The sequence below is a fragment of the Labrus mixtus genome, chromosome 17 (genome assembly GCF_963584025.1).
Source record: "Labrus mixtus chromosome 17, fLabMix1.1, whole genome shotgun sequence".
Taxonomy (NCBI): domain Eukaryota; kingdom Metazoa; phylum Chordata; class Actinopteri; order Labriformes; family Labridae; genus Labrus; species Labrus mixtus.
In genome coordinates this window covers 2,949,649-2,963,072 of record NC_083628.1, presented here as the reverse complement: position 1 = coordinate 2,963,072, position 13,424 = coordinate 2,949,649, and the positions used below count along the sequence as shown (strand labels likewise).

General features: G+C 42.0%; 1 protein-coding gene across 1 annotated transcript in view; it reads right to left on the bottom strand.

The window, feature by feature from the left end:
• Positions 1–13,048, bottom strand: part of ttc28 (tetratricopeptide repeat domain 28) — a 126,458-nt gene extending 113,410 nt beyond the window's left edge. The window contains exons 1-2 of the mRNA XM_061060740.1: positions 12,703–13,048; positions 5,181–5,549 (exon numbers count right to left, since the gene is read on the bottom strand). Coding sequence (XP_060916723.1) covers positions 5,181–5,549; positions 12,703–12,732 — 399 coding nt within the window. The 5' untranslated portion in view covers positions 12,733–13,048. The remainder of the gene's footprint in view (positions 1–5,180; positions 5,550–12,702) is intronic.
• Between the last annotated feature and the right edge of the window lie 376 nt (positions 13,049–13,424).

Genomic DNA, 13,424 nt, shown 5'->3' with positions numbered 1-13,424 from the left:
TGTGTATGTAAATGTCTAAATTGCAGGAACACATTGGCAACGTTCTGCAAATTTAGATATTGTGCAGAAGTTTGCTTGCAATTTTTGGCGATTATAAATAAAGAGATTAGCCAGTACTGTGTGCCGACTCCTTCTTTTGTTGCCGTGGTTACCAAACAGTTTGAGGTCCAGTAGTATAAAAAACTGAGGTGTTAAATCCTGGTCATGACAAACCCTAAACACAGACACATAACTGTTTTGTTTTGTGTACAGAAAGTTCCTAAAGTGGAGCACACCCGGTGAAATATCTCCCCGTGCACACACACAGCGACTCCGTCCCCTCTCCTCACATGGTCTGCAGTCAGTCCTGGATTACCCTCCATGACCCAGACTCCGGTCTCCATGACACAGTTTAAGACACAGACAAACATAACCCGTTAGCAGCACATCACGAGACCGCCGACTCTCAGGGTGGAACACAAACAGGAGAAATTGAATCTCCTCCATCTCTCAGATCATGATCATGATATCCTTTCAACTCTGTCATGTGGGGGGGGGGGGAACCTTCCTGAACAGGATTATTTAAGGTCCCCCCGCTCTCACACACAAAAAACGGCACTCTGAGCTTCCTCTGAGCGTATGTCGGTCATATTTTTTGCAGCGTGCGGTTGGAGAGAAGTTTCTTAATGACAGGGGGAAGCCTGAGCGGGAGCGGGTCCGGCCCTGAGGGCTTCTGGGTAAACAGGCGGAGCTGGCTGCCATCTGGTTGGATCTACTTCAGAGCAGAGAGCGGGGTTTTAATGCTCGCTGCTGATGATCTGATTCCAGAGTCCCACAGCAGAATGTTTTAGAAGAAGTTTGGAAACCTGACTGACACCCACAGGATTAAAGGACTGGTCCAAAACATTTCAAAAATAATCTAATTTTTGACTTACTTTTAAAGGTGTTAACTTACACAAATAGTTTGGGACAGATTCAGTCTTTCCTCTACTGATGGGGATGAAAAAATACTTTGTATGTGCTGCTTACAGCTTGGAGAGAATTCAGCAGCAGGAAACACTCCCAGTAAAAGTCAGAGTGAACATGTCAGTGGTTTGTGTTCACACATTCAGCTCATCTTGAAACCATCGGGGAAGTTTCCAGGTGTTTCATATGGTTGGGATTGACATGTTGAACTCACACAGGGTGAGAAAATGTTCAAACAACTCTTCAGAAAACCTGCTGTGGATTAAACTTACAAAAACTTGAAAGTCTTTCTCTGAAGCCACTGACTAGTTTGTCCATTCTGGGCTACTGTAGAAAACTTGCAGAGGATAAAAAGGTTACAAAAAACACAACGATCCTTATTTTCTGAAACTTTTATGTTTGTTTGTTCCTTGCGCTTTGTCGCCTTTATTATTTAGAAATTTGGAGTCACAGGTGGGACTTGAACCCGATCCGCCCGCTTTGAGGACATATCCTCCATACACGGGGCGCAACCTACCTTACCGTATCTGCGCCACAGAACTGCTTGTTTTTGGTTCTTTTTTGGCAGGAGAGATTGGAGTATGACAAGCAGCAAAGGGGCCGAGGTCGGACTCGAACCCACAGCCGCTGCGACAAGGACTACAGCCTCCTTGACTATTTCTCTACTAAAACTGTGCAATCTGTTGAAAACTGGACAATATTTAAACATCAAAAGTGTTAATCTATACATGAACCGTGCAGTACGCTGTTAATCCATCAGTGTGTATTCATGTTTGTAAATATTGTTTATATTCTCAATTACCTGCGCTTGAACACATTACTTACACTACTTTATTATTGCTTTCACTTGGTACTTATACTTATTATATTGTTATTACTATTTTTATATTGTGAACTTATCTGTACTTCCTACTGATTTTTGGTGTTATGAGCAACTGTAGCAAACTAACTTCCCCCTGGGATTAATAAATTATTTCTGATTCTGATTCTGATGTGGCGGCGCACGACATAACCGCTAGGCTATCGGCGCTCCCCAAAACAATCTTTTTCCATATATTTTTTTTCTGCCGCATTAATCACATATATTGGTCCTACTTATGGTCAAAGGTTCTCGACGGAGGTTATTACAGAAGCCTATTGCATTCACATGAGAAAATAAAAATCTGCTTTGTTTTCCTGAATGATTCACATCATTATCTCCGAGGTGCACTTGTTCCTCAACACAGTTCTATTCCCTGACATATTTATATGATCCAATGTTGTATTTTCCGCATAAAAACATGTATGCAACATGATTATGTGAAGTTGTGGAAAGAAGCATCAGAGCAGATTTGATTTTTGCCTCATTTGGGGGAGAAAGGGGTTCATCAGTTAAAGATGTTCAAGGTGAGTTCAAGGCCCCTCAAACAAACGGTTTCACTTCAGCATCCTGAACGCAGTTGAGTTTGTTTATCTTAAATTAGATGATCAAGCTTCTTCTTTTCTTGGAAACGAGACGACCAAACAGACAAATAAACTCGTCAGCAGCCTGTGAGGCGAAGCAGAAGATTCCCACACCGCTCTTACAGAGATTAAGAATCTGAATAAACGCACCTGTGTGAGTGTGAAGGGGTGAAGAGAAATAAGCCTTTTCTAAATACCCCCAAACAAAAAAACACACAGAGCGAGCGTGCGGGCAACACGACAGCAAACATTCAGACACAAACAGACGAGTCTTCAGGAGAGAAATGTTTAAATAGTCAAAAGAAGAAAAAAAGAAAAAAAAAAGGCTTTTTCGCTCCTGCACTTCAGAGATGTGACTTCATTTGAATCACAAAGAAACAAAAGAGTCTCTCAGAGCCGCCGAGTGAACGCACGGAGAAGAAAAAAGATAAAGCTGCCGGGAAGAAAAAAAAACCCACACAAGAAAACAACATCCAAATGCAAAGAGACGTTTTGTTGTTCTGTACTCTGTTGTTATCCTGATAAGACCACAAACATACTCGACTTTTTGACCAGTTACACCCCTCTGTTCCCATGACCCAGTCGCCTTTACTTTTGTGTGTGTGTGTGTGTGTGTCTGGGCCTGTTGAGCCAACAGAATAGTGGGGGGGGGGGGGGGGGGGGGGGGGGGGGGGTGAAAAAGGAGAAAGGAAAAAGAGAAGGTGACGGCAGAAAGAGAGAAGTGAAGCAGAAGTAAACGCCACGCTCAGAAAAGACTCGCTCGCTTTGCTACTTCATTAATCTTGACCTTGCCTTTGACCCACGGCGAATGCAGAGGCGAGCCCGATGCTATGACACCGCCACCACACACATACACACACACACACACACACACACACACACACACACACGCACACCAAGGAATGCTGCTTCTGTTATTGTCTTTAAGTGACAAACTCGGGCCAAGGCCTGGCCACAGTTTGAAAAACAAAATAAGAGGCCGTGCAAAGCTTTCTCTCTCTCTCTTGCTCTCTCGCTCATACACACGCAAACACACACACACACACACACACACACACACACACACACACACACACCCAAACAGCACTTCCGTCCATTCTCTCGCACAGAGAAAGGAAGTGGAGTGGAGCTGGCGCGGCCCCAGCTGTCCAGACAGAAGGCAGCCCTGGCAGGCCCCGGTCTGCTGCCTGTTTCCTCTGAACGCCTTTAAAAGACTCCGAGCTCCCCCATCACTCACTCCATTCAGCAGTTCACCAAAAGAGCGGCTCCGAGTGTCCAGAAGCACTTCACGATGGAGTTTTCTAACTGTGCTGGACATGGGAAACACTGCACATCAGAACCTTCCACATACCAAGTGAAAAAAATGAACTGTCAATCGAAAAAACAGCAGGAGAGGGTCGTCTGATGTCAAGAGTTCAAAAGTTCAAAGTATAAAATCTTAGGCTGAGCCGAGAGTTGAAGATACTAAGGAAGAATATTTTAAGAAAAAAAACAAGAAATAATGAAGCGAACATTTCTTACAAGAGGAGTTGAAAGTTAAAATTTGAATTTTATGCAATTTAAGAAGAGTTCAATGATTGTTCTCATAATATTTTGCCAAAATGAAAAAGAAAAAATCTAGAATTAAAATTATATATTAGGGTGAGAAAAAGACATATTCATAAAACTCCGAGGCACTTTTCTTTATTAAACAGTAAGTTTGTTATCATGACTTTAGTCAATATGTGCAAATCTAATTTAGAAAAATCAGAGAAGACAAAGACTTGCAAACCCCGCCCCCCTCCCTCGGGTGCCCGGGCAACAGGTTGGCTTTAGCCCTTTTCATAGTGTGATTACGCAACAACGAAGCTCCTCCCTCATTTATCCTTAAGACATTATTACAATAATTATTGTAACAGAGGCGTTACAGGAGCGGGACAGGATGGGCGGGGCAAACAGGAGAGCATAGCGCTGTGTGTGTGTGTGTGTGTGTGTGTGTGTGTGTGTGTGTGTGTGTGTGTGTGTGTGTGTGTGTGTATGTGGAGCTCGTGCTGTGCCGTGCTCTCTCACGCTTCCCTGACGCTGTAACGCAATGTGAACTCACAGACTGGGACACTGTTTTATGTCGTTGTGGAATCATTATGAATGCACAAAGATGTAATGAAGGCGGAGCTTCATATATCTTCCCTGCTTCAGTTTCAAGCATGCTATTCCAAATGTGTAGTTTATTACAGACTTTTAATCCTATGAGAGGAGCTACTCACATGTAGTGAAACAACCAGCTGGACTTCATTATTTTCTATCGACGCAAGAGAAGGCACTGAGGCATCCTCGACATCAGTCTGTCTCCTTGTTCAGCTCAACGTCGTCATATCTGTCATCACACCAGCTCTCCCAAACGGCAGCATTTTAACAGTGATGCCTCATTACGCTGAGTTATGTCTGCGCTGTCCCGTCCAAATAAACTTGTCAAGACAAATAAATAAGTCAGCACAAGCTCAACATTCTGCTATGCAAGCACAACATGTGGGCCGCACTGTTCAAATAGACAGGCTTGTATTAATGTAGAAATCAAAATTAAACAAGACGACTCAGAGGAGCCAAACTGTAAGAAATGCCAACTTGCACTTTTCCAAAAAGACACTTATTTGGCCGACTAAAAGAAAGAATTTAAGATGATATCAAGCGGGATCTTAACTTGAAAATGACACCCAGCAGCAAAGAGGCAAACATGTTGATTAGAAGAGTTTGTAATTAGCTGCTTATACAATACTTGCAGTAATTGGGGGAGGGGTTAACCGAGGGTCTCTTACCTTTGGCCACTTTGGATTGATGAGTCGAGCTTTGATGGCGTCGTCAAGAGCCGTGCTGTACTGACCCAGTCTCAGGTGGGCTGCAGAGCGGTTGCTGTACAGGATGCAGTTTTGTGGGTCGGCGGTCAGGGCCTCGCTGTACAGACGCACGGCCAGAGCAAACTCCCCCTGCTGGCAGGCCTGGTTACTGCGACGCACGCGCTCCAGGAACTCTGCTTTGCTCAGACCGGGCGGTCCGGGCGGATCGGGGGGGCGGTCGGCCTTTTTTAATTTAGGGGCCGAAGGAGGGATGAGAGGAGAGGAAGAGGAGGAGGAGGAAGAGGGAGGGACGGCGGTCCTGCTGGTGGAGCGAGAACCGAACAGAGAGAACTGAGGAGAAGAAGAAGAAGAGGGGAGGACAAGGAGAGGAGAGATCCGTCAATTTATCTGTTCATAAATGGAGCTAAAACAAACATTTAAAAGGTTCATCAGCTGGATATTTTTGTCATTTTATATCAATAGTTCCACATATTCCTTAAACTGGAAGATCTGGAGACTTTAAAACTCACACTTTTAACTCCTGGATGCTGCAAATTTTAACTATTTCTTTTAACTTTTCATTAACAGTTGTTTGAAAATCTTTAGAGAAAATTAGGAGATTTAAGATGACAATGAAAACTAGGGATGTGCATGTTTAATCAATGTTTAGTTAAATGTCATCAGTAGTCAGCAGTGGGTGTACTGGTCGGTGAAACCCATTAATGCTTCACATTTGTATATGCAGGCACTCGATGCTGGTCTAATTTTATGCTAAGGCTGTAATGCAACAACACACCACTAGACGGGGCTGTAGCTAGACTTCCTGTAGCTCCGGTCAATGGTTCTGCTCTCCCTGCTCTACTACCAGGATGTAAACAAACACAGTGAACAGATTGCATTTTGGAGGAGCAGCACGATTTAGCAGAATTATGATCTTTAAAATTGAGATAAAAATGAATGTAGGCTGTTTCAGGTTAAACTGCGACAGAGCCAGAGCAATGTGTAACAATAATAAACACGGGCATGTTGATGTTAACCAGCAGGGAGGACTGAAGGATGACAATGCTAGCAACACTCAGCAAACCTGCAGCTCAGTTTAGACTGTTCTCTGAGTGTTTTCTCACCGTCTGAATTTAAATTTCCGTTGAATTAAATTAGTAACAAAGAAAATTTCTAGTTTTCACTGAGTTCCTGCAGCCGCAAACCAGAGCCAGGATACTATAGAGCCTTCATTGACACACATAACTTTGAATGCCTCAAAAGAGATGTGAGCACAGGTTGGGCTACACTTATATCCCAAAATGTTAAGCTGTCTCAATATCTTTCCATGCACACCAATGTTAAACTATTATTCCTCTAAATTTGACTTTTTTTTTTAAAGATGAATATTTTAAAATTCTTTTGAATATTCTCAATAAAGGTCTCATATCATAAGTAACATTTTGAGACTAAACATTTTGCAAACGCTGATCTTATTCAGGTTTTGCGGGCATCTGTTGAAAATGTTTTGGGAGTTTTTTTGGGAATCCCTCGTGCCTAAAACAGTTTTGCAAAACTTGCAGGTTCAACATCGAGGTTGAACTAAAGGAGCGACATGACCAAAGTTTGCAAACTGGGACAAAAGTATACGACCAACTTAAGGAGATTTTTTGTGTTTTAATCAGAGTATCATAGTGCGGCTGAACATTTCATGCATTTAAATGTTGTCAGTGAGAGAGTGCTGTGAGATGAACTGAATGAGAGAAGCCCATAATGATGTTGTTGTTGATTATAAATACGTTTTTGCAGACAAAGGAAAAGCTCCTCTGACCGCAGTAACATAAGTCATAAACAAAAACTAATTATTGGGAGGCGGATTCTGCCCAGTCTGACATCGAGGCCTCATTTGCATCAAATCAAACTGCGGTTTCTGGCAAAATGGGACAACCAAACTGCAGCGTGAAGTTTTCTTTTTCTGCTCAGCTTGAATTCCTCAGAGACACAGAGAGCGAACAGGAGGAAAGTTAGACGGAGAATCAGTCAGTCAGACGAGCTTTCTGTTCTCCTCATTCTCCTCTGTCACAGCCGCTGAAGCTCTGTGTAAAAACATGCTCACTGAGGTTCACCCTCTGCAGCTTGAACAGGGAGACGCTGCTCCCTCCCCTCATCTGGTGTTTCCAAATTTGTCTTTTCACCAGAGCGAACACCAAGGCCTTCATTATCCCTCTCTGTTCCCTCCTCTCTCTCTCTCTCTCTCTCTCTCTCTCTCTCTTACATGTACAAACACACAATCGTTCAAAACACGCTGAAAATATGCAGACTGGAGGGATTCCTGAAACTTTAGCAAAATGCATCGCCAGACAGCTAAGAGGCGAGGAAAGACATGAAGACAGTTTGAAACCGCAGCGATGATTCACTTCAAATAAACTGCAGGAAAACATTCAGAAAACAAGAGTCAGTTTGTCAGTTCGGTCGCTCGTGTGTCACAACAGAACAACACATTCACAAATACACATTCTGGATGGGAATCACGACGAGTCACGATACGATATGTGGACCACGATGACATCATGATACAGCGATTCTGAGATATGATAAAGAATGACACATCACGATATCTGATTAACTGAAGAACATTAAATGTCCTGCAAAAGGCAAAGTGCAGGATCTCTTTCTTTTCACTGCTGTTTGACATTTTCCTGATGTCTTCTTCTTCTTTGGTCAATTCATTTCTTCTGAGCGCAGGAGGGTTAAGGTAAGAAAAAATGACAAAGGGGCACTGGTAGACTAGCGGTTAGTGCGCACGCCCCATGTAAAGAGGCTGTAGTCTTCATGAACGGGTGGCCCAGGTTCAAATCCGACCTGTATCTCCTCTCCCGCATGTTGTTCCCCAATCTCTCGGCTTTCTGGCTCAATCTACTGTCCTATCTCCAAAATAGTATGGAATCATATTTGTGCCCACTTCTTAAATTGCAAACAAAAAGAAGACTTTGAGAGAGATATAATCTCACTGAAGTAGGGCTGCACGATATTGGAAAAAAAAACGACATTGCAATATTTTTTCCCCCTGCGATATATATTGTGATACGAAAAAAGAAAACTGAAATTTTAATGACCATCTCTCCCGGCGTCTATGGCACCACTCTGAAACAAAACGGTGAGAAAAGTTTGGATCCTGCTTCAATTTTAAATGTTAAATTTAAAGCAAAAAAAAAAAACGTGAAACGTATTAATTTCAATTAAAATATTTGTGTAATCGTGTAAATAATCGGCCTTTTACTTTTCTTATCATCAGTCCTTTTGTTTACAGTTCCCTCTTATTCTTTCTCACTGGTGTTCCTGTTCATCAGCTGTTCTCTCCATCATGTTTCACATTGTTGCTATGAAACATGAATACTGCGACATAATGCAGAGCTTGTTTAACACGTAACCAGGGCAGTGGTTGCAGTAACAAACAAAGAGGTCCATATATCATGAGTATGGAGCTGTAAATCTTTAAGCCTATTACTGCTGAACTGGAACATATTTAATGCAGCAGAAGAAGAAAAGTACGGACAGGAGGTCAGGCTGGACTTATGCAATCACACAAATCAGAGCAGGTTGTGTAGGGAACCCGGTCAGCGGCTCAGCTGTCACCTTTTCCTCTTTGGCTCAAAAAACAACCGAGTGCTGACGAAATGTAGCAAAACATGAATTTAAAGGAAAATGTTGTTTTTTTTCGAAAACACCCTATTGTGTTACGCAGGTGCTCTGCCTGAGCGAAGCAAAAACAGGAATCAGAGCAGAAAACGTTCTGACCAAAACAATGAACTGGAACACAAATATGAGGCTTCATGTAGCTGAAGGAAGCTGCAGAACTGGCTGATACTTCACTTCAAGGTTTCATAAATGATCGGTCCTTTGACACTTTTTGATACCATGTTTTTTTAAAGGAGACATATTATGAAAAATCCACTTTTACAGTGTTTTTGAACATATATTTAACCTGAGAGTCTACCGATCCACAAAATGTGAAATAAATCCATCCAGTCCTTTGTTTGTGGTCTGCATAAGTCTTACAACACAGAGAAAAATGCTGTTTATAATGTGCTCTCCTTGTGATGTCACAGTGGGATTCTGGTAAAAAAAACAATCCCCTCCCCTCCTCTGGTATCTCCACCCATGGACTCCACCCCCAGCCTAGAACAAAACTTTTGCAAAGGTCCACTATTTTTATTCTCGCTACAGAGGAGAGATGTTTACGGGGAAAACTCAGGGGGCGGGGTCATTACATTTAAAGAGACATACACACCAAAACGGAGCGTTCTGAGAGAGCTGGTTCATACAGGGTCACAAACCTCCTCTGGTGCTTGATTCATGTTATATTTTGACCAAAGCACAGCACAGATGTTTCATTTAGACCACAGGGGGACTGTTTGAAAAGGTAGAAAATGAGGATAATATGTCCTCTTTAAACAATAAAATCTCTTTTATTTTAATGCTCAGTATTGAAATGTCCCGAAACGTCTTCACCTCTCCCGTCTTTTGTCGCTTTAGATCTGAAGCACAACAAGATGCTGGGACTCGCTGTGTGTGTGAAATCGGCTTCATCCGGATGTGATCTGTTGTGTCACCTGTCTGTGTGGTTCAGTTTCATGTTCCTGCAGCAGCTAAATAAAGGTGCTTTGTTTTACACAGTAGACACATGTAGACAAGTCGACAGCTGCCTGTAGTCGCTCAGTGAGACATTTTCAATGAAAGACAGTGATCATCGCTGCAGGCGGACGTGATGATTTTTCAAACCTACATGATAAAAACAGACCAACCAATATACGGGCTGATCAGGGGAAATCATGGGTATATTTGTTGGCAGTGAAATAGTGAAAACTTGAGGGTGTTTTTAAAAAACTTCAAACCGGTTCAGACTCTGAACGCTGGACAGATTTCAGCTCTCATCTGGCTCAGTAACACCGCAGGATCTCACAGCAGGAGGTGGGAAGTGTTGCTGGGTCATGATGTGACTCATACAAGTATGCAAAATAAAGTTATCACACGAACACACTAAACAGTGGAGGTAGGAGAGAATAAAATATTATATGTCCTCTAGCCTAGACTGCAGTGGATTGGAAAGCAGTTACAAAGTAGGAAATTCTCAAGGACAAAGCATCAATAAAAGTGGAAATGTGGTGTTTGGTTCGGTGGCCGACAGGTGCAAAAGCTGCTCGATAAAAATCCTTAAACGACTCATTCAGGAAAACGCGCAGCAAATTCAGAAACTGCAAAAGTCCACAACTAACTCAACGGCTGAAACACGCTGCAAATGAAACAAACATGCTGCAAAAAGGCGGAACAACTTAATCAACATTAAACAACGCTGCAAATACAAACGATACAAAAACACACACATTCAGAAAACAACTGCAAATAGACAAACTCTACAAATCCAGCCTTTTCAACAGAAGAGCTCCGGGCCTGCAGGGGCGCTCTGTGGGTTCGTTTATTATTGACGCGTGGGGGAGAGTGAGGGAGACCAGGCACTGAGCGTTTTGTGTAGACGGTAAAGTTGCATCGTTAAAACGACTTCATGCGAGTCGTTTCGGCCTCTGCGGAACGCTTGCACCTGTCGGTCACCGTAGTTTAGCGTGTCGGCAACGAGATCAAGTTAAAGGAACGACACTTTTTATTGTCATTTATATTAAAAACACAACATGAATATCCTGCACTAGTGATTCTAAGATTAGGAACACACCCCCACACACACACACACACTCACACACTCACACACACACTCACACACTCCTAGACTCTCTCCTGCCCAGGTCAACATTCCTGGAGAACAGTGACGAAGCTGGGGGTCTGAATACCAGGAGGAGAGGAAACGGTCCCTGAACGCAGCGCTTTGATCTCTAATGTAACTCACACCGAGGGGTTGGCGCTACAAGGCGGCAGGACGATTCTTATCACTCTTTATGAATGGAGTAGAACTTATTAGACCATCCGTTTGTGTATATTTGTAAGAAGAAAGGGAGTTTAAAAAAAGGTGTTTCTCAGTGTATTGATGTTATATTCAAGCAAAAATGTCAAAATGTGTTTCTTTGAAGGCGATCACGATACAGGAATTGTAAACTTCCATACGATACTAGGAAGAATGTACAATATCAATACCTGTTCTGTTACCATGGAAACAAAAAGAGCAACATTTGCCTCTCAGTTCTGGGTTATTTCTTGTTTTTGATTTGACAAAAAATTGCAATCAAAAGGTCACTGTAAAAAAAAAAGTTGACAACATCTTGTGTGCACTCTGACATCGTGTGTTTTTTGTTGCTTTTCCCGATTACTCATCTGTAATGAGTAACTCATCTTTTCATTCGACCTCCTTGGATGTGTGTGATTAAAAACAGATCGTGCACTTGAACCAGCCTTTGTTCCTCTTTATCTCATCGAATGCCGCGAGTCAGTCTATTTCTATCTTTCCCGAAAGCTGTTATTATTTTTTACTACTGTTAACCTGAGGATGTGACCTCATACAGTCTGCTGCTGACTTGTCAGGATCATGCACATGACTGGGGGGATTAGAATTGGATTATAAAAACCTTTTTAAACCTTTTGTCTGAGAGTAACTTAAAACATGTGTCTCTCTTTGTACATAACATACTTTATTTTGATTCTCTTCGTCTTACATTGATTGTCTAAATTGATCATTTATGAATACATTTTTGTTCTGACTACATTTTTGTCAAAACTGCAGCTCTCAGCTGATCTATTTTTTTAAATCTATATTGTGGTATCTATCTATTTTTTGTACATTTTTTATTTTTCTTTTGTTATTTAAACTGTGTTCACTTTTTGTTTGCTGCTGTAACACTGTAAATTTCCCCGTTGTGGGATAAATAAAGGATTATCTTATCTTATGCGAGAAGCCAAGTTGCTAGATTTGGGTTTATTTATGCAGCTAGTAGGCCTATCATACTTTAAGGTTCAATTCTATGTCATATTTTAACACCATATCTCTGAGGGAAATGTTGCACTTTGTATAGGCCTACTTCACTGCATCATCTATGTAATAACTTTAGCTGACTAAATGAGAATTAAATCCAATGAACTTGCATAACAAACTGTGATGTTTTATGAATAAGACTTCACAAGCCACCCAGCAGTTATCTACACAAAGTTATATGATACATAAATTAAAATGACTCCTACATAAGTCAGCAGCCACTTTAAGTGATGAAGCATCAAAAACTATGATCCTGAAATTTGCATTTTTGCACCTCAATCTGATGCAAAAGAGTGAAATGTGGGACTCTATTTGTTACACTGTGGTAGGCTACTGTTACTTTTACTCGCATTAAAAGCTGTAAGTAACCTCTTCCACCACTGGAGCAGCCTGTTGGTCTTTAAAACTATCACAGAGTTTGTAACTTAATGCCAACTAACTTTCCTTCTCGCTTTCCTCAACCTCCTGCAGCGGATTGCCATTTTTTGCTCCAGCTCTAAATAAAACATGCACACCATTGTTTCCCCCCCATTGTGCATGCAGCATTACCTTTTCTTTCCTGGTTCTTTGCTTTTCCATCCTGCTCTCTTCTCTGCTAAATCCGGCGGCTCCAAACTCTCATCCCACACACACAGCAGTAACAGCAGCGGTGAAGGCAGGACTTGTGAAAACTCCTCCAAAACAACACGAGTGGAGCTGAGAAAAGCGGGTTCTGCTGGGTTTACAGTGGCTTCACTTATCGGTGGATACGGGGAGAGTTTGTGTGCCAAGTAGCGATGCTCCAGAGTTTCTCCTGAGGGAAGTTAATCCAGAGTAACTGCGCCATGTTCCCACAGCCGACCTTCTCCCCATAGCGGAATTTGAGTCCGGTGAGAGGCGGGGATCCGGTCGGAGCTCCCTGGCTGCCTCCCAGCCTTCAGCAAGCGGAGGGTTCAATTTACCCTTCATGACATCACAGAGGAGTTGAGTTACCTGACAGATATTCATTACGACACTGCCGGTAGTGTTAGTGTGGTAATACAAAAACAAAGATTAAAAGTGATGATGCTCTTCAGTGGTTGTTGTTGTGGAATAATTTAACACAATTTGTCACGGGTTTGAAACTTTTACTCAGTTGACAAAAAGAAAAACAGCAGAAAACAATAAATTATTAAACAGGTAACATTTGCAGTTTTAAAGGCAAGTGTCCATAACATATTAATTAAAAAGGAAAGCATTTTGGTTGACTTTTTATTCACTTTCTCAGCTCTAAAAATGTATGTAAAAATTTA